Source organism: Phialemonium atrogriseum (genome assembly GCF_030411735.1).
Source record: "Phialemonium atrogriseum strain 8032-3 unplaced genomic scaffold QBC33scaffold_9, whole genome shotgun sequence".
NCBI lineage: Eukaryota > Fungi > Ascomycota > Sordariomycetes > Cephalothecales > Cephalothecaceae > Phialemonium > Phialemonium atrogriseum.
Window position 1 is genome coordinate 647,604 of NW_026848146.1, and position 19,266 is coordinate 666,869.

Genomic DNA, 19,266 nt, shown 5'->3' on the forward strand with positions numbered 1-19,266 from the left:
AGCGATCTGTCCCAAGAGCGAGAGAGTCCTCGCCAGCGTATCGGGTTACTCGAGTCCTCCTCATGGCTTGCAAGACTGTTCAGCCGTGAATTTTCGTTTAGATGATATACCCCTAGTTTGAGTCTTAATAATCATTGGTTGTTATGGCATCGAGGCCTCTTCCCTATAGCTTGAAGATCTTGCCATTTTCAAGCCAGGTGATATACAATGTCATACAAGCTCCTTTTGAACAATGAACTAATATAGTTGTCCTTCGAGTTCTCCTTAAAGCTCCCAAGGTTCCATAACCCATGCCCTGTCGACTCCCCCTACAAAATGAATAAATAAATTAAAGGGTATCAATGAGTATGATATTAATTTCATCCGCCCCGAACCTCAAGGTGAGGGCAAAGTAATAAAGCGATGAAAATATCGTGGCAAGCTTATGGCAGGCTTGTGGGCCTCACTTCACGCCTTCTTCCCATACGTGCTTGGATGGCCATGCTTCCTCGCCCATCCGCCCACCTGCCCGTTCATCGCCCTGAGCACGAAGAAGTAGATGATGGGGATGAACCAGCCCACAACCGTGTCCACCAACCAGTTGTTGCGCGGCGACCCGCCCATGACGCCGCACCGCATCAGCTCGCCGAGCAACGACACGGTGACGAAGCACTTCCCGGCCTGCAGGCCGGCGATGGACTTCTCGGCGACCTCATCCGGCGTCTGGGGCGGCTCGTCCTTCTCCATCTCGACGGTGATCTCGGGCTTGGTCTTGTTCTCCCGCTCCAGCCCGGGGCTGGTGATGGTCCCGGGGTAGACAACGTGGACCTTGACGGGGTTGTCGGGGTACAGCAGCAGCTCCTGGGCCAGGGTGTCGGCCAGGCCCCTTATCGCCCACTTGCTCGGGGTGTAGGGAGCGTAACCGACGATGGCGAACAGGGCGAGCACCGAGGCCGTGAAGACGATGTGCTTGGGCTCGGGCCTTTTCTCGCCTGGCCCGACGGCGTTCTCGGGGGCAAGCCACTCGCGCAGGATGGCGCGCGCCATCTCGGCTGCGCCGAAGTAGTTGACGTCCATGTTGCGCCGCGCCGCGTCCATGGACCCGTCGTCGGCCCAAAGCATTGGCGTCGACATGCCGGCAACGCACCACACGATGTCGGGCGCCGCGCCGCCGTTCCAGCGGATCGCCTCCGCGAGCACCTCGCCGGCGTAGTTGGGCTCGGAAACATCGGCACTGATGTGGTGGAAGCGCTGCTGCTGCGGCGACTTGGCGGCGGACTGAAGTAATATGGTTAGCGGACACGATGTTGGCCTGTCTGAGAGGGCAGCTCCTCTTTCCGGGACAGGCTGGGAGCTGGGGTGCCTACCCGTATTTCAGCAATTGCTTCCTCGAGCCTCCCAACGTTACGGGAGACAATGATGATGTTCGCTCCCTGGGCCGAAAGTTGGCGGGCAGCACTGCGGCCGAGCCCTTCTGTGGCGCCGGTGAGGAGAACCGTCTGGTGTCCGGTCAGTATCACTGCTCCCCTTATTCGATCAACCCAAACCAGAGTTCATACCCGGCCCTCCACTGGCATGTGGTTCTTCCTACCAAACATCCCCATTATCACAGCTAGAGTCGTGAATACTATGCCTGTAGCAACTGTCACGATCAACGTCTGGCTGGAGTTATGGAGGTAATCCATCCAAAGCTGGTTGAAGAGGTGCTAGTGGAACAAAGGGGCTTGACATGCACTCCGACACGTCAATTGCCTCCTCCTTTCTAAAGGAATTGGGTAATCCACCACAAGACCTGCCACGACGCCCTGTATGATTGGAGCTCGTTTCTAATAGCTAGTCAGTATCATACTAAGAGAAATAGGGAGTCTCATGAGCCACCTGACTGAAGGATGACGCTTAATGGATTGCTCTGCTCACCAGTTCCCAAAGCGATTCTCAAAGTCCACACCCGGCTTCTGACATTGAATTCAAAGTGACACTCAGCAGCTAATTTTAGCTTTGAAGTGTAGGTACTTAAGTGGAAGCACTGACCTCCAGCTTGGCGCCGGCTACAGCCGCTAGTGGTGGGGCCCACCGAAATTTGCAAAGGAAAAAAAAACCGAAGTTTTGCTTGCCAGCTTATTGGCGACCCAACTGCCACCAACTTTGTGACATCTTACATCGAGAAAGTCGGCCTACTTTGTTAGTTTATTCGGGTAGGTCACGGCCTTACAAACAAACAAGAAAAATGGCCAAGAAGAGAAAGGCGCCCCGGCAGGCGGCATCAAGCGGCCCAAAAGATGTCGACCCCGCCGATGCTCGACTCCGAATCAACACCTTCGAGGACATCGCCGACTCGGAGGAAGAGTACTTTATGAACAAGGACAGGATTGATTTCGATGAAGAGCCCCGATCGAAGCGTCAGAGGAGACTCGAGGACGAAGAGGCCTTCCTCGAATTGTCGGACGAAGAAGTCCTGGCGGATTCCGACGAGAGCGACGACGACGAGGGCGGCAAAGGCGAGCCATTGAAAAAGGCAAAGTCCGCTGCTACGAATAGAAAAGATCCAGAAGTGTCGGACGAGGAGCAGGGAGGCGAACAGGAAGACGACTCCGGCTGGTGGGGTTCCTCCAAGAAGGAGTACTACGATGCCGACCAGATTGAGACCGAGGCCGATGCCTTGGAGGAGGAGGCCGAGGCCCGAAGACTGCAGCAGAAGAAGCTTGCAAAGATGTCCGAGGCAGACTTCATGTTCGATGAACAGGACTGGCTAGCCCCAACGACCGACGCCACCGAAGGCGGGGACGTTGTGACGGAGACACTGAAGGATGCAAAAATCACCGAGGACATGACTCCCGAAGACAGGTACAAACTATTGCAGGCGCGGTATCCCGAATTCGACTACCTGGTCGACGAATTCCAGACTCTACAGCCCCTTCTGGCCGAGTGCCAGAAAGAGGCCGTGGGCAAGCCAAGCAAGTCGCTGGAAGTGGTAAAGGTCTGGGTTCTCGGATCTTATATCGCGTCTCTGGCGAGCTATTTTGCCATTCTTACCTCACCGGCAAGAGATAGCGATGGTGCGCCAACGACAATGGACCCTGCTGAGTTGAGGGACCACGACATTATGGAAACCTTGATGAACTGCCGTGAGATGTGGCTGAAGGTCAAGAAGCTCCAGCCTTCGAAGGGCCCAGTATCAGACACCGGCATGCTATCTCCTCCCGAGGACGATGAGATGGCGGATCAAGCGGAAGCGCCAGCCGACAAGGCACCCAAGGACAAGGCCGCCCTCAAGCAAATCAAGGCCTTGAAGAAGAAGGCGGCAGCGAAGGCCAAACAGGCACAGGCCATTGAGGACTCTCTCGCCGACCTGTCGGACCTCCTTAGAAAGCCCAAGAAGGCGGCCAAGGCCTCGAAGGCAGGGACTGCGTCTCGGGAACCCCAATCTGATGCCGACGCCGATGCCGCTGCCGACCTGACCGACGACGACAAGCGCTCCGACTTTGGCGAGGAGGACACAATCGACGCCCGCACCGCCGCCGACAAGGCGCAGCGGAAGAAGAGCCTGCGCTTCTACACGTCGCAGATCGTGCAGAAGGCCAACCGCCGGGCCGGCGCCGGCCGGGATGCCGGCGGCGACGTGGACATACCCTACCGCGAGCGCCTGAGGGACCGGCAGGCGCGCCTGCTCGCCGACGCGGAGCGCCGGGGCCAGAAGGGCAGCAAGCACGGCGTCGACCTAGGCGACGACGACGGTGACGGCGGCGGCAGCGACGATGGTGGCGAGGGCGGGGAGGCGCTGAAGGACCAGGACGACGAGTACTACGACATGGTTGCCTCGGCGTCGCGCAAGAAGAAGGACGAGAAGGCGGCCAGGCAGGAGGCTCTCAAGGCGGCGGAGAAGGGCGAGAGGGTGGTCGAGCAGGAGGTGGTCGGCGAGGACGGCAAGCGGAAGATCACGTACGCGGTCCTGAAGAACAAGGGCCTCACGCCGAGGAGGAAGAAGGAGGTGCGGAACCCGAGGGTCAAGAAGAGGATGATGTACGCCGACAAGCAGAAGAAGCTGAGGAGCATGCGGTCCACCTACAAGGGCGGCGAGGGCCCAGGGGGCTACCAGGGAGAGCTGTCGGGTATCAAGACGGGATTGGTCAAGAGTGTCAAGTTCTGAGAGCTGTCATAGCTGTTCGTATAGAAGAAATAGATGGCGTTTTCCCCACATGCTTGCGAGACTGTGTACGTGGGGTGTTCTGAAGACGCTCTTCATATCTTTTGACCACGTCGCCTGCCTCCCACGGCGTATCCTGTCATCGGACGGGGGAGAGCGCAAGTCAAGAAAGAGCTGTATATATATACTTGGTAAGTTCTAAAGAAACAATAAGACTAATAGGTTTCTCAAGCTCAAGTAAGGGGTATGTATGATCCGGTTCCACCCATGCACCCAAAATCGAATTCAGCACCAATATCATCATCCAGCCGGAGCAAAAAGCCGCTCCAGTTAACCCCACCCATCTATCCTCCCCACACCTCCCCCCGTTCAGTGAAACCCGTTCATAAGGCCCACCTGCTTCGTAGGGCTCATGCTCCGGCCGCGCCCGTCCGGCCTGTCCTGTGATAGCGGGGCTACCCCCCTCTCGGCGGCGGCGCGGTCCTCGGACTCTTCCCTGATGAGCTTGTCCATAAAGGCGATGTAGTCGTACTGCGGGGCGCCGCGGTCGGCGGCCATGTCGGGGCCGTGGTGCGGCGGGATGATGTCGACGAGCTTCTCGATGACCTCGTCGGGCACGAGGGAGTGGCGGAGGTCCATCTCGGTCACGTACGGCTTCCCGTCGGCGACCTCGCGGAAGGACTGGAAGACCTGCTCGGCCGTGTTCTGGTCCTCGGTCACCTCGACCATGAAGCGGATGAACTGCTCAAAGGTGACGCGGTCGCGGCCGTTGGACGTGGCCACAAAGTAGTCGTGCATCTCGTCCTCGCTGAAGACCAGGCCCAGCGACGCTAGCGCGGCCGAGAACTCGAGCTCCTGCAGGCTGTTGGTGTCGTCGCGGTCGAAGTGGCGGAACACGGACTCGAACTCTTCGAGCTGGATCGGCGTCAGGTTGGTCATGTTGCGCGCCACCATCTGGTTCTCCAGGAAGGCGAGCTTCTTTGAGACGGACGACTTCACGAGCGACAGCTCGTAGCACAGCTCATCGTACGTGTAGGTCGTGAAGTCGTTCTCCTCAATGTTGGCCTCCTGGCACTTGGCGTCTACGGCCGCGATGGTTTCCAGATAGGCATCCAGGGGCGACAGGTTGTCTGACAGCTTCCGCACGTGGTGGAGCTGGTCCTCGACGTCGCCCTCTAGCCCCGAGATGGCCAGCTGCATCGTGTTCAGGGCCAGCGCGAAGTCATTGGCCTTATCTGCGAACGACTTCCGGAGGCCATTTTTGATACTAAGACGAGCGGTTAGTCTCGCCGCTCTCCCGTGGGGATCGTCCATCCCGTAACCAAGATCGCCAGTAACTTACTCTCGGATCGTCTCGTTAATTAGCTGCCCCCGGGTCATCTCCGACTTCGACAAATTGGCCCATTCCGTGTCCAAGATTTCCAACCTTAGCTCCGCCGGCGGCTCATACGGCCTTAACCGGTATGTCCCCAGTTTCGTCTTGATATTACCTAGCAGCGTAGCCAGCTCACTCTTCTCCGCCACCCAATCCCTCTTCCTGCCCCGTTTATACGAGGCAAACTCGGTAGCTTGTGCCTTGGCATCGACGTACGTCCCTTCGAACTTTGCCAGCTGCCAGCTCTCCACTTGTGTCTGTATGTTCTTCAAGAGCTCCGCCATCCTCCGCTCGTACGCGTGCTGCATCTCCCACGCTCCCTGCATGTTATTAACAAACTTTTCCACTCTCCGCCCGGCGTTCTCGACCTTCTCCATCTGGGAGAAGGCGTGGAACCAGTAGGCGATGTAGGTCATCAGACTCCGCTCGTCCGGCTTCGCCACGTCGCAGACGTCCTCCACGTCCAGCAGCTTCGGGATGCCGATCTCCTTGTGGGCGATGTCGAACGCCATCTGCATGTTGCCGCGGCGGTCCGACTTGTCGAGGGCATCGTAGTCGATCAGGTCGGGCCTGTGGATGTCGAGGAGCGCGCAGAAGGCTAGGCCGTCGTTCCAGCTCGCGCTGAAGTCGCGGACGTCGACCTCGTCGTAGCAGGCCGTCTTGCGCTGGCACCACAGCAGCAGGCCCTCCTTCGCCGTCATGCCCTCCTCGTTGATGTCGTTGATGGTGAACCGCAGGATGAGGGTCCAGATGAGGCCGAGTATGATCTTGCGGTTGCCGTCGACGACGTCCTCGGCGCCAATGTTGGTCATCTGGATGCCCCGGGACTTGATGAAGTTCAGGGCCATGTTGGCGTTCTCGAACCGCTGCACCCGCAGCTTGGGCTTCGCGGCATACCTGCCGAGTGACTCGCTCGAGAGGCATTCTAGCAGATGAATTAGGATTACCTGCGTTGGGGGGGAAGAGAGGCAGTTAGTGGTCTGTCTTGCTGGCTGGCTGACTGGCTACAAAAAGCAGTGGTGGAGTCGGTCACTAATCGGAGGTATGGGCAGGTAGTACTTACACCGTCGCTCAAGTCCGTCACCAAGTCCTTAACCTCGAGTTCCCTCGATTCTAGCTTTGTATTCAGCCATTTCGTAAAGGTCTTCTGCTGGACGGTGATCCAGCGTTGCTGCTCGGCAAAGGCCATCCTGGTCAGTCCCTGCTCGTGTGCGGGTTCTTTGGCGGCAAAGGCGTCGGCCGGGGAGCCGGTCCTCTGGAATCTCTTCGACTTTGAGCGGATTGGCGAGGTGTCCTGCTTGGTACCGATGCTTAGGCTGGTCGAGCCAGAGCGCTGTAGGCGGGCGGCATGCAACTGCTTGGCGTCTCGACGGCTCCGAGTCAGAGATTGCTGCGGATCGTTGGTCTGGTGGCCCTGGTGACCCTGGGAGATGTAGCTGTACGAGGATACACTGCTGATGATGGAGGAGCGGCGCGAATCGAAGGTGGTGTCTTTGTCCGAGTGGGACGAGTATTCGGAAGAGGTAACAGATTGAATAGAAAGAGATGGTGGCCGGCCCTGTGGTATCTGTGGTATATTCGCTAAATGTAATGGCAACGATAGTCCTGCCGCTCCTGCGTTGCTGGTCCCGATAATGTGGTTTTGTAAACAATAGTCTGGGAACTTCTCGACCGTCTCCACGTTGCCGGGCAGCAATTGGTGGGGCTCATTCGGCAGCTGGCCGTCAGTGCCCCGGAACACACCGCTTTCGAGCTCCACCGACATGGTTCCTGAATGCTCTGAGTGGCTCGATCAGTCAGGCGCTACCTCTCCACTAGCCGCATGTGTTATCGATAAGCAGGGTGCCTTGTTCTGCCCTACGGGATACGATTGGATGGCTTGGCGGAATGGGAATTCGAGGTCCCTTCGAAGCAGAGAAAGGGAAGGCAAATTAGCTTCACTTCCACAGAGCTAGGTTGAGGGGAGGAGATGACAGGAAAAGGAGTTCAGGTACCGCGGCAGGAGGATCTCTCTCGGGTTTATACCTCCCACACTGCCTCCTGTTGGGAAAAGGGAAGTACTTCGCTCTCTGGGTGACGCCAGGCGGGAGCAGAAGTATCGCTGCAGGGCGAGATCTGAAACAGAACTAGGCCATCGTCTCACCGTCGTCCACGACACACGCAACCAAGGATCGCCTCCGCAGACGAGCTTGGGGTTGGCCGGCAAATGAGACCACTTCCATGGCTCCTCCCCCTGCACCGACCGTCCCAAAAGTGGGCGCTTCCAAACAATCAGCCACTTTATCTTCAATGCATGCCATCGCCGCCCCCAGTTCCTCCATTCACGGCGATCAGCCCTGATCCTAGATGGGGGGTCGGCTTCTCTCGATATAAAATTCCAGAAATCCAGAACCCTGTTCTGTGTGCTGAATGGACACACCAAACCTCCAGCCAAGATCGCAGACCCCTTCTTGTGCGTTTAGGAACTTGGGCGCCGGGCCAAGGGGGCTGCTCCCTATCGCCATTCGTCGAGCCAGCTTGTTTTTTTTAATAGGCAGTCTCATCCCAATTCAAGTCCACTGGGATTCTCGCCTCCCTCCAGTGTGTATACCGGTCGTGAGATGAAGCGAGTGTCTAGGTAATGCCCTAATACCATGCATGGCAAGAAGGAAGAGCAAATCACAGGCGCAAGGGCAGGCTTTTTGGGTGCAGACGCATGAATTTGGGACCCGCTGTGAAGAATGCACTCCGACAGCGTCTGCGTCAACCAGTCGGCTGGCACTTTAGCCCTCTCGATTTTTTCTCTCTCGTTTCCACTTCTTCGATCCTCTTCCTCCATTTTCCCTTTTTGCCGTGGAATAGGCCATCTCACGCCTCGTCTGATGTCCCCGTGCCAAGCTTAAACGACGGGTAAGTCGAGAGGATCTGCGCGAGCCGGTGTTGCCAGACGCTCGATGATATGATCGGGTATCCATCACCTGTGGGGGCGCGTCTTCTAGATCATGTTCTTCATCCCGGCCTTATGCCTTGCTACCCGAACATTTCTTCAAGTTCTAGATTTACACACGCTTTCCTGAAAGGCAACAGCTGCGATGACTACATCTGGCTCGTAACCCACCCTGATACTCGCAATGTAACTTGGCGGCCATTCAGGAAGACCCAGCTGTTGGTCCAGTCATGTTCAATCCCGGGTCATGCTTTAAAATGACCTTCCCCCATGAGAACAGCCATCCCGCCACTCAGGCGTCGTGGTCAACCCTTGCTTGGCTGTATCGGCCCAGAAACGGGTCCCGGAAGCCCACAGCTGTCGCATATGCACCTGATCCTCCTAGCAGCCCGGCTGGGATGACGGCCGCGTGTTTCGTCGTCCGGGTCAAGCAAGGTTGTCAAGACTTGTCAGCGCTTGCCCGGCGGGGGATGGAGGTGAGGCAGCTATAGCAAAGCCCCTCGGAGGGTGTGGCCAGAACCGGGGTTAAGGTCCGCAAGGTTGTCGAATTTCATAGTTGTACGTTATGTTATGTATGACTGAGGATATGGCGGTCTTAAGACTGAGGGTTTCGGGATGGGTGAAATCTGCATCTTTAGAGCTCACCTGATTGTTTTGGGGAAGTAATGGCAATGATGTACGAAAAGGGTAGATTTGACACTTAGATTTATTTGTTCCTATCTTTTCTACCGTTGAAGTAACCCACCCGTCCATGAACTGTCTGTCTTCTTGAGCTGCAGATATGCTTCCTTGCGGCCCAGCCGAAACTTCACACGCCCGGTACTCCTTCTCACGATGGTCAATAAGTTGAAACCTCCTGCCACGTCTTGGCCTCGATGACGTCCGCGATGTCCTGCCCCTTGGTGGCCAGCCTCGCGCCGAACCCGTCGCACCACATCAGCTCGAGCTGGCCGTCGCCCTCCGACTCGTTGATCACCCTGTAGAACTCGCGCACCACGAACAGCGGCACGACGAGCATGTCGGGCTGCACCGTGGCATTGAGCGCAAAGTCCAGGCTGCGGCACACGCTGGCGGCGAGGTCGCGGACCTCCTTGGGGCCGTACTTCAGGGGCTCGATCTGGAGGTGTTGCGGGAGGGTCGGCGCCACCTGGGGGAAGGCGTCCACGACGGGCTGGAAGATGGTCTGGTGCAGGCGCTCGACGCACGGGTAGAACAGGATGAGCGAGGTCCAGTAGTAGATGAACATGATGGCGGTGACGGCGTCGGGGAAGGCGAACGTGTCGGCGAACGGGATCTGGGCCTCGCAATGGTCCGGGCCATCAACCCAGCAGACGCTGGACTGGGACGTGCTGTCGTCGGGGCTCACGGAGTTGTACCACTCGTCCAGTTGCTTCTCGAGGCTGAGGCAGTTGGATAGGAGATCCTGCGCCATCAACCGCCTCTGCAGCGTAGGGTCGTGGAGGAAGATTCGGTCGGCTCGTGCAAAGATCGCGGGCAACATGACAACCACGTCGAAGAGCATGTCAAAGAATGACTTGGGATGCAACTCCCACGGAGTGGTTACCCATTCTGGGCCTGCTAGGAAACTCGCCTTCCGATTCAGGAGCGCAGCACAAATCTTCCATCGCGTGACGACTGGTCAGTCTTGTCCAGGGAAAAGCACTGTGGCTGATCGAGTACTTACTGCACTGTGGCGATATATCCGGACGAAGAAGTGATGGTTGGGGAACATTCGAAAATTCTCGGGGCCGCGCTGCCTCACGGCATTGGCCTGAACCAAGGGATCTTTCCACGGAGGCTGATTGCTGAGCATGACAGAATTGTTGTGCTGCTGCTGGTCAGTCGCCTGCTACAAACTTCCTGGCAACAGTGATAACCTACCTCGTATAGAAAGAGGCAGATGCTATCCGTCCCCTCAGTCTCCATGGTCTCCGCGTCTCCCATCCCCCCAACGAGGTGGATCGTGCACTGTGATCTTAACTGGAAATCGCCATTGCTAAGCAAAGGCTGCACATCGGAGGGCTCGTATGCGGGAAACGAAAGGATGGTGAACTTTGACGGGTCGGCCTGGTCCTTTTCTCGGACGACCATTTGGAGTGTCGTATGGAGAGCAGCTATCTGAACCTTGTAGCTCTTGTCGAAGTTCGAGACCGAGATCAAGTCGTCCCATGCGGGCTGTAGCGGCTCGATGGGAACCAGTTTCAGCCCAGCTGGCTCCTCGCCCTTTGCCTCTGGAAGCTTCCCCTGGGCCTTCTTCTTCGGGGGGAGGACTCGAGGAGGATGGGACGAGCAGCGGCCAAAATCATGGACGGTTCCAACGATGAAGACCGTCTCCCGCTCATACCCAGCACATTTCCGGTCGCTGTTGATGCACTTCTTGCAGAATGGTCGCTGGTTGTCACACTATTGTTGAGTGTCAGCCCCGGAGTCATCAGAAAAAGGTGCCAGACAGTTGCAGTTATCTTTCTACTAACCTTTACTCTCCTTGCCCTGCATGTCTCACACCCCTTGTACTTGCCCGGAACACCCACCATGGCTGTAGGATAAACACTGGAACGCCGAGTCCAAGGAAGACATGGAATGGCCGGGACATTGCCGAGCCGATTTTTGGCCCTATATACCGAGGGGGAAAGAGTTTCGACGTCGCACAAGGCCGATGGCCCAAGTGTTGAGCCACCCGGATGTCTGACGGGGAAGTATGGATTCCAGGACTGAAGGATGCGGGAAGGGGGAGGTAGACAAGTGTAAGGAAGCTGGTGGACACGGGAGGAGTATTCCGCGATGCGGGATAATGGCAGACCTTGGCGACAGAAATATACGCGGGATGTATGACCGAAGGAGGAAGGACGCTGCTCACCGGTTTGCCTACTTGCAGATCACCTCGTGTCAAGCTGGCGATGTTTGGACATTGCAGCTGCCTCCGAGGAGAATCTCGTAAGATATGATGGCTTTGTAACTACGGCCTCACCATGACGGTGGATATGCCACTTGGTTCAAACCGAGATTCAGGGGCTTTGAAACGAACAGCCATCTGCATGCCATCTGCATCAACGCGACGACTCCCCTTTGAAAAGGGGGCTAGATGGAGTCTAGAGGTAAATCGATGTGAGTATGAGTGGGCTCCATGTATATGAAGCGTTTTGTCCTACCCTATCACAGCATGGATATCGACCTTGATCTGGAGGATTGCGTAGAAACCCTGCCAGACTTGGCTTGATGGTGGACACCTTCCTAGCAAAATAGGGTGCCCTATAGGGCTGCAGGTCGGAAGGGGGGCCCATCCCGCATAGGGCTGGTTTTAGTCGCTTACGCCACACAGCGGTGGGCTCGTGTTGGCGTGCTCTGATTGGCCGACTGGCCTCGTCATACATATATGGAGAAGGGTGCGGAAAAGGTACAAGACTGTGAAGCCACTCGACAGGCCCGCTAAATCTTACATGAGGGGTCGGGGAGTCAAGACTCTGGGGCTCGAATCAAATTGCTGGCTGACAGGTCGGCTCCCCCAAGCTCCTCGGGAAACTGTCGTATTGTAGCGAATGAGATGCCCAAGCAGGGATCTGCGCCTTGGCCGCTGTAACTAGATCAATTGTCGCTGCAGCTGGTCTGGGCACAGCTAACCCGCGAGACAGCTGGTTTGGAATCTAGTTTGTAGCCTCTCTTTGCTCATTCTCTGTGTTTCCAGAACATTGCTCCTAAGTCGCAGACACGCTCTTCCTTCTTGTGGACTCCACAGCGGAATGTTGGGCGAGGCGAAGACTACTACACAGTATGCTCGACAAATATGTACAGAAACGGAAAGGCGGACATCCTGGAGGTGGCCGCAATCCCCCTTGACTTGGCTTATATATACTTGTAAGGGTTCATGATGCCGTTCTAAATCATTTGTCAGCGGCAGCGTGGGGGGGGGGGGAAGGGGTGCAAGGACAAATGGTGAGGAGCAAACGTACCGGATCATACAAGTTCTTGATCTGCTTCATCAAGCCGACCATGGTCTCGTTCCGGCTATAGCCAATGAACTTCTTCTTTGCCAGACCCAGTCCATGCTCGGCACTTATGCTTCCCTGTCGCTTGGCGATCCATTCATAAACAAAGGGCTCCAGGACCTTCTCTACCCGCTCGTCGAAATAGCGGGTAGACACATTCAGATGGAGGTTGGAATCTCCCATGTGGCCGTAACCAACAACGCTAACGACGGGGTGCTCTTCTGTGTCTCCCAGAAGCCCGGCCGCCTCGATTCGAGCCCTCGTATCGTCCACGAGTTGATACATCTCTTCCAACGGTATCGAGACGTCGTATTTGTAGACACCTCCCAGATGACCTAAGGCCTCGGCAATGCCCTCCCGCCAGGCCCATAGAGCTTTGATCTGGGTTTCGTCCTGCGCCAGTGTTCCGTCTGTGACAATGCCCTTCTCCATTACGTCCTCCAGGAATGCCTGCAATTTCTCACTGTCATGGTCGGAATTGGACCCGCTGGTTTCGACCAAGCAGTAGAAGGGGTAGCTGTCTTCGAGCGGCCGTTTGTTTTTGGTGACGCGGTGTACCAGGGCTTGGCTGTGTTCGTCCATAAGCTCAAAAGCGGACAATATCTCTGATAGGTGGGATTTTGCCTCGCGGAATGCCAGTTGGGCCTTCTCGAACGACTCGAGCCCAAAGAAGGCGACATTGACGGCCTTTGGTCGCTGCGGACACTGGACAGAAACGCCGGTAATGATGCCGATGGTGCCCTCGCCGCCGATGAACAGCTGCTTCAGGTCGTAGCCGGTGTTGTTCTTGCGCAATTTGCCCAGATCGTCGACAATGGTTCCGTCAGGCAGAACAGCCTCGATTCCCAGCACGCTTCCGTGTAGGCTGCCATATCGGAGAAGACGCAGACCTCCTGCATTGGTAGCAACATTGCCTCCGATTTGGCAGGAGCCTTTCGCCCCCAGATCCAGAGGGAAGATGTGACCCTTCTCTGCCAAAAACTGGTCTGCGACCTCCAGTATGCAGCCGGCGTCGACGACGAGGATCCCACTGACCTCATCAAAGTGGCGGACCTTGTTCATACGGCTCATGTTGACCACAATCTCGTCAAACACTGGAACGGAGCCCCCTACTAGTCCCGTGTTTCCGCCTTGCGGAACAACTGCAAGCATGTTGTCGTTGCAATATTTGAGAATCTTGCTAACTTCCTCTGTCGAGCCGGGCTTCAGAACCAACTTGCAGTGGCCGCGGTACTTCCGCATCCAGTCTCCATTGAAGGGCTCGATATCATCAGCGGCAGCATCATTTGTGACGCCGTCGATGACAGCGGAGCCACTGCCCAGAAGATCCTTGAAATACTTGACATGCTCTCCTGTGACCGAGGAAAACCGAGCATCTCTCTGAATATCAGGGTATTTTTCGGACGTGAACTTGATGCTGCATGGCCATGACTGTGTGAAAGCCCTCGAGCTCGAGACGTTCAAACATCGTCGCGCTAAAGGCCTTCTCAAGGTAGGACCAGACCTTGCCAATTGCCTGAAGGCCGGCAACAAGGCAGATCGAGAAGCCATTCCGTGGATCTTGCTGGCAATTAACAATCTGGATTATTCTGACCAGCGACATCGGATGAAATCTACAGCTACAGGTAATTGCCTCGGAAGTGAGGCACTTCAGAGTGCCAGCTGGTTTGGAGCTGCTGGAGATGTTGACGGGCCGGCCAACCCACCCACCCCTGCCAGGTACCTAGGTACCCAAGCACATACCGCGTCAACCAATTGAAGCCTGTGGCTCGAGCTTCGTTCAGCCTTCCTAAGCTTCGTCAGAGGTGCAGCCTGCCGCCTCAACCAACCTCAACCTCGCCCGCATCAACCCTCAAATCCACGGCGCCTCTCCTAACGCGTTCACCTTTTGAGTCTCACCAAACTTCTTTTCGAGAGTCAAGGTGGACATATTATTTGCGACAAGATGGCATCAGGTTACGACAGGGCTCTTTCAGGTGAGTTGGTGCTACAGAAACAGAAGCAGACCAAGACTAGGGAGCTCCAGCTAACCTGAGCATACGCATAGTCTTCAGGTTCGTTGCCAACAAATATCACACTAGTACCCCATCTAGGCTCTAACACGTTGCAGTCCTGATGGACATGTGTTCCAGGTTGAATACGCAGGCGAAGCCGTCAAGCGAGGTAGGGATAGCTCGCAAAATATACACCCAAGGAAGTCATACGGTCTCAAGCTGACCTTCTCCAGGGACATGTGCGGTTGGAGTGAAGGGACAGGATGTCGTGGTCCTCGGATGCGAGAAGAGATCGGCTATGAAGCTTCAAGACACGAGAATCACTCCCTCGAAGATCGGCCTCGTCGACACCCACGTTTGCCTCGCGTTTGCGGGCTTGAACGCCGACGCCAGGATCTTGGTTGACAAGGCGCGGTTAGAGGCACAGTCGCATCGATTGACGGTTGAGGATCCCGTTACCATAGAATACATCACCAAGTATGTCGCCGGCGTCCAGCAACGGTACACACAGAGTGGAGGTGTGAGGCCCTTCGGCATCAGCACTCTCATTGTTGGGTTCGACAAAGGCAGCAAGACACCCCGGCTCTACCAGACGGAGCCATCTGGTATCTACTCGGCATGGTACGGTTCTCCCGTTATCCCCTCAAAAAGCGGCGAACCATCCCCATGTTGCTAACACATCGCAGGAAAGCCAATGCCATCGGTCGGTCCAGCAAGACAGTGAGGGAGTTTTTGGAGCGAAACTACAAGGAGGACATGGATCGCGAGGCCACCATCCGCCTGGCGATCAAGTCCCTGCTGGAGGTTGTCCAGACTGGCGCCAAGAATATCGAGATTGCCATCATGGCTCCGGGGAAGACGATCGAGATGCTACCGGTCGAGGACATTGAGAACCACGTCAAGAACATTGAGCAGGAAAAGCAAGAGGAGGCTGCGAAGAAGAAGACTGGCCGAACCACCGGTTCCGGAAGCACATCCCTGCCAACTAGGAGCCAGGACGAGGCCGGAGACCACTAAGAGAGGGTAATTCAGCCATGCCCGGGTATCGCGCTCTCGTCCCTAGGTAGACCGCCACCACCAGTGTACAGTAATAGTATCGGGCGAATCCCTTTTCGGTGGGCTCTGTGGCAGCCGAACACCTAGATTTTGCGCGGCCGCCCCCTCTGACCCATATTCACAGTCCTTGATTTGGTATCTGGCGGGGATAGAACTGTTTTTCCATTATGGTATTTCCGTCAACCAAGCTTATCTGCCTCGGATTCTGGATCGAATATTGTCCTCATCTCTTGACCCTTGACTCTGTCATCCTTGAGCATCCTGTTGTCCACCCTTGCATCACCCCCTTCGACCGAGATCGCCGCCTTTGGTGTGAGGGCGTCGATGACGAAGTGGTTATCACAATGCGGGCAGAATTCGTCGGCCTCCTCGAACTCCTGGGCGTCCTTGCGGAAACACTTCTTGCACTTCTTGCAGGCAAAGATCATCTCGAACCGCTGGAGGAGTGGGTGGCTTTCTTGCTCTGCATGGCACTCGGCGCAGTCAAACCACTTCTTGCCTAGTAGTCGGGTCCGCGTTTCTGTCAGCAGCTGCGACGAGCCATGGCCATCGGCCCTCGGGAGGGTGTGCGCCGGGAGCTAAGACTTACAGCATGGTGACCTGACGGAGACCTGGGCGTTGAGAACGTGTTTACTTGGGGTCTCGTTAGGAATAGCACTCATTTCACGCGATCTCTGGTCTTACCACATAGTGACAAGATCTGTAACTTCCTTGAACGCAGTAGCTTTGAGGTCAGGAGTGTCGCGCTTCTTGACTTGGGAGGCTTTATGGGTGTATCGCGAACATGCGGGTTAAGGTAGTTCCCACTAGAGGAGCTTGTTATAAATACCTACCTAGTCGTAGTGGATAAATTTTGGCGGGGGTGATATGGAACCTTCTGCGTGGTAAGCTTATCTAAGCCTTTCGCTATATTTCGCCCCACCACCTCGAACGCCTTCTGTCGCAGGCATCCATCCAGACTATCCCTTCTTCATTCCGATATTCAACCTTTGGCACCTACTTATTCAGTCTCGACTATCACAGATGAGCTCTTGAGGGTCATTCTCGAACTGTTCACTTGAACAGCCGGAACCACTCCAGCCCTCATTCTGACTGCCGCAACAATGCCGCCAAAGAGAAAGGCAGCAGCCGCGACTCAAGGCCCGTCCAAGGCAGGCAGAGCCTCCCAGCTCTCGACTCCCGGCCCTGCAACTCCCCGTAGCCTGGCGAGTTCTGACCGAATTTCGGATGCCGACGATGATTTCGACGAAGACATCACAGAGGCCCAGCAGGAACGGGAGAATGAGCTGGATAGGGAGGCTGATAAGTTCGTGAGCTCGTGGGCTGTCTCGAGTAGTCGGTTTCAAAACCGAGCGAAAGGTAGCCATCAGGATGCAGCAACGCGGTACTTCGGGAAGAGGGACTTCTCCTACCTACACCTGAAGCCAGATCATCATAATCGGCCCCTGTGGATCGATCCCGAGAAAGGAATCATTGTTCTGGAACGGTTTAGTCCGCTGGCGGAGCAGGCCACGGATTTCCTGATCACCATAGCGGAACCAAACTCTCGGCCGACATTCCTACACGAATATGCCTTGACAACTCACAGTCTCTACGCCGCCGTCTCCGTCGGGCTGCATCCTCAAGACATCATCAACACGCTCGACCGTTTCCTCAAGACGCCTCTTCCAGACAGCATTCGGGGGTTTATCGAGTCCTGTACTCGAAGCTACGGGAAGGTGAAGCTGGTGTTGAAGAACAACAAATACTTCGTCGAGAGTGTGGACGCGGACCTTCTGCAGAAATTGTTGAAAGACGAGGTGATTGGGAAGCTCCGCGTCCACGGGGCGGATGAGATCACCACCACATACGCTCCAACGATGGGTGGCCTTGTTATTCCCGGCACGAAGAATGCGGCGGGTGTCCAGCAGGCCAACGGCCTCCAGGCAGCAGAGAAGAAGTCAGGAGAGGAGGGCGAGAATGGCAAAGAGGCCGATCTCTACGTCTCTCTCAACGAGGAGGATGACGATGATGATAAGGAAGCCGTCCATGCCTTCGAAATCCCCGACAGCGCTGTCGAGAAAGTACAGAAGCGTTGTCTTGACCTAGCTTATCCCATTCTCGAAGAATATGACTTCCGAAATGATGACGCAAATGCGAATCTGGAAATCGACTTGCGGCCCAATACGCAAATCCGACCGTACCAAGAAAAGAGCCTGAGCAAGATGTTTGGCAATGGTAGGGCAAAGAGTGGCATTATCGTCTTGCCTTGTGGTGCTGGGAAAACGTTGGTGGGCATCACAGCTGCCTGCACAATCAAGAAGGGCATTATCGTTCTTTGCACAAGCTCCATGTCTGTGGTCCAATGGCGACAAGAGTTCCTGAAATGGTCGAACATCAACCCTGATGATATCGCAATCTTCACGGCTGAGAGCAAGAGCAAGTTCTCAGGTAATACCGGCATCATTGTCACGACATACTCCATGGTTACCAATAACCGTGAGAGATCCCATGACTCGAAGAAGATGATGAACTTTCTTCAAGGCCGAGAATGGGGCCTAATGCTTCTGGATGAGGTTCACGTTGTGCCGGCCGAAGTTTTCAGGAGAGTCATCTCGTCAATCAAATCGCACTCAAAATTAGGCCTTACAGCCACACTACTTCGAGAGGACGACAAGATCTCCCATCTCAACTTCCTCATTGGCCCGAAGCTCTATGAGGCAAACTGGATGGAGTTATCACAGCAGGGTCATATCGCCAGAGTTCAATGTGCGGAAGTTTGGTGCCCTATGCCAACCGAATTCTATGACGAGTACCTGCGAGCACCGGCTCGATTGAGGCGGACCCTGTACGCCATGAATCCTCGCAAGTTCCAGGCTTGCCAGTACCTTATCAACTATCACGAAGCACGTGGCGACAAGATCATTGTCTTCTCCGATGAGCTTTACTCGCTCAAGCAGTATGCGCTCAAGCTTGGAAAGGTGTTTATCTACGGTAGTACCGGGCAGGCGGAGAGGATGAAGGTGTTGGAGAATTTCCAACACAATCCTAATGTCAACACCCTGTTCCTCTCCAAGATCGGTGACACGTCGCTTGACCTACCAGAAGCGACCTGTCTTATCCAGATCTCCTCCCACTTCGGTTCACGTCGTCAAGAGGCTCAGAGGCTGGGTCGTATCCTTCGGGCGAAGCGGAGGAATGACGAAGGATTTAACGCATTCTTTTACTCGCTCGTCTCAAAAGACACCCAGGAGATGTACTATTCGTCCAAGCGCCAGGCGTTCCTGGTGGACCAAGGATATGCATTCAAGGTCATCACAAAGTTGGCCAATATCGATCAGACGCCAAACCTTGCCTTTGCCTCGGCGGCCGAGCGACGAGAGCTCCTTCAGAGGACGCTGATCGATAACGAGAAGGGGGCCGAAGAGGACGTCGAGAACGACGACCTCTTCGGCGCGAAGCAGGGCCGCGGCAAGAAGAAGGGCGGCGTTAGACGAACCGCTGGCACCCTCGGAGAGCTGAGCGGCGGCCAGGACATGGCTTACATTGAGCAGAACAAGGCCGCCAACAAGAATTTGAAGAACAAGAAGGCCGAGCAGAGCACGTTCTTCAAAAAGATTGCAAGGGAGAAGGAGAGACGAAGGCAGGCAAATTAGTGGCGTTAACTTTCGGTTCGCATTCTTTTCTTTGGTCTTGGTGATAGATGGGCGTTTCCCGGGGGGGGGGGGGGGGGGGGGGGCCCAAAAGTTTGAAAAAAATGCAAAAAGTTTTAAAAAAAAAAGTTTTTTTAAAATAAAAAAAAATTTTTACCAATGAAAAAAAAAAAAAAT

At 55.6% G+C, this 19,266-nt stretch overlaps 7 protein-coding genes across 7 annotated transcripts; 3 read left to right on the forward strand and 4 right to left on the reverse strand.

Moving 5' to 3' along the window:
* Positions 1–85: 85 nt before the first annotated feature.
* QBC33DRAFT_535289 (uncharacterized protein) lies at positions 86–1,950 on the reverse strand. The gene is made up of 3 exons (XM_060427609.1): positions 1,539–1,950; positions 1,347–1,478; positions 86–1,257 (listed from the first exon to the last, which is right to left on the reverse strand). Exons 1-3 carry the CDS (start codon positions 1,662–1,664, stop codon positions 448–450), a joined length of 1,068 nt encoding a protein of 355 aa, XP_060284742.1. The 5' UTR covers positions 1,665–1,950; the 3' UTR covers positions 86–447.
* A 126-nt stretch (positions 1,951–2,076) lies between these two features.
* Positions 2,077–4,200, forward strand: QBC33DRAFT_535291 (Sas10 C-terminal domain-containing protein). The gene has a single exon (XM_060427610.1). It carries the CDS (start codon positions 2,207–2,209, stop codon positions 4,124–4,126), a length of 1,920 nt encoding a protein of 639 aa, XP_060284743.1. The 5' UTR covers positions 2,077–2,206; the 3' UTR covers positions 4,127–4,200.
* QBC33DRAFT_535292 (uncharacterized protein) lies at positions 4,162–7,485 on the reverse strand. Its single transcript, XM_060427611.1, has 3 exons — positions 6,562–7,485; positions 5,466–6,445; positions 4,162–5,390 (listed from the first exon to the last, which is right to left on the reverse strand). The coding sequence occupies exons 1-3, from the start codon at positions 7,261–7,263 to the stop codon at positions 4,493–4,495; spliced, it is 2,580 nt and encodes an 859-aa protein (XP_060284744.1). The 5' UTR covers positions 7,264–7,485; the 3' UTR covers positions 4,162–4,492.
* A 1,777-nt stretch (positions 7,486–9,262) lies between these two features.
* QBC33DRAFT_577535 (uncharacterized protein) lies at positions 9,263–13,958 on the reverse strand (the record flags this gene model as incomplete). Its single annotated transcript, XM_060430988.1, has 6 exons — positions 9,263–9,993; positions 10,105–10,252; positions 10,306–10,827; positions 10,899–10,974; positions 11,623–11,783; positions 12,372–13,958. The coding sequence occupies 6 exons, from the start codon at positions 13,956–13,958 to the stop codon at positions 9,263–9,265; spliced, it is 3,225 nt and encodes a 1,074-aa protein (XP_060284745.1).
* A 217-nt stretch (positions 13,959–14,175) lies between these two features.
* QBC33DRAFT_381873 (nucleophile aminohydrolase) lies at positions 14,176–15,521 on the forward strand. The gene is made up of 5 exons (XM_060424066.1): positions 14,176–14,383; positions 14,455–14,461; positions 14,518–14,570; positions 14,635–15,022; positions 15,088–15,521. Exons 1-5 carry the CDS (start codon positions 14,353–14,355, stop codon positions 15,416–15,418), a joined length of 810 nt encoding a protein of 269 aa, XP_060284746.1. The 5' UTR covers positions 14,176–14,352; the 3' UTR covers positions 15,419–15,521.
* Positions 15,240–16,283, reverse strand: QBC33DRAFT_535301 (uncharacterized protein). The gene is made up of 3 exons (XM_060427612.1): positions 16,142–16,283; positions 16,047–16,090; positions 15,240–15,956 (listed from the first exon to the last, which is right to left on the reverse strand). Exons 1-3 carry the CDS (start codon positions 16,144–16,146, stop codon positions 15,637–15,639), a joined length of 369 nt encoding a protein of 122 aa, XP_060284747.1. The 5' UTR covers positions 16,147–16,283; the 3' UTR covers positions 15,240–15,636.
* A 62-nt stretch (positions 16,284–16,345) lies between these two features.
* On the forward strand, positions 16,346–19,154 carry QBC33DRAFT_535303 (P-loop containing nucleoside triphosphate hydrolase protein). The gene has a single exon (XM_060427613.1). It carries the CDS (start codon positions 16,561–16,563, stop codon positions 19,090–19,092), a length of 2,532 nt encoding a protein of 843 aa, XP_060284748.1. The 5' UTR covers positions 16,346–16,560; the 3' UTR covers positions 19,093–19,154.
* The last annotated feature ends 112 nt before the right edge of the window (positions 19,155–19,266 follow it).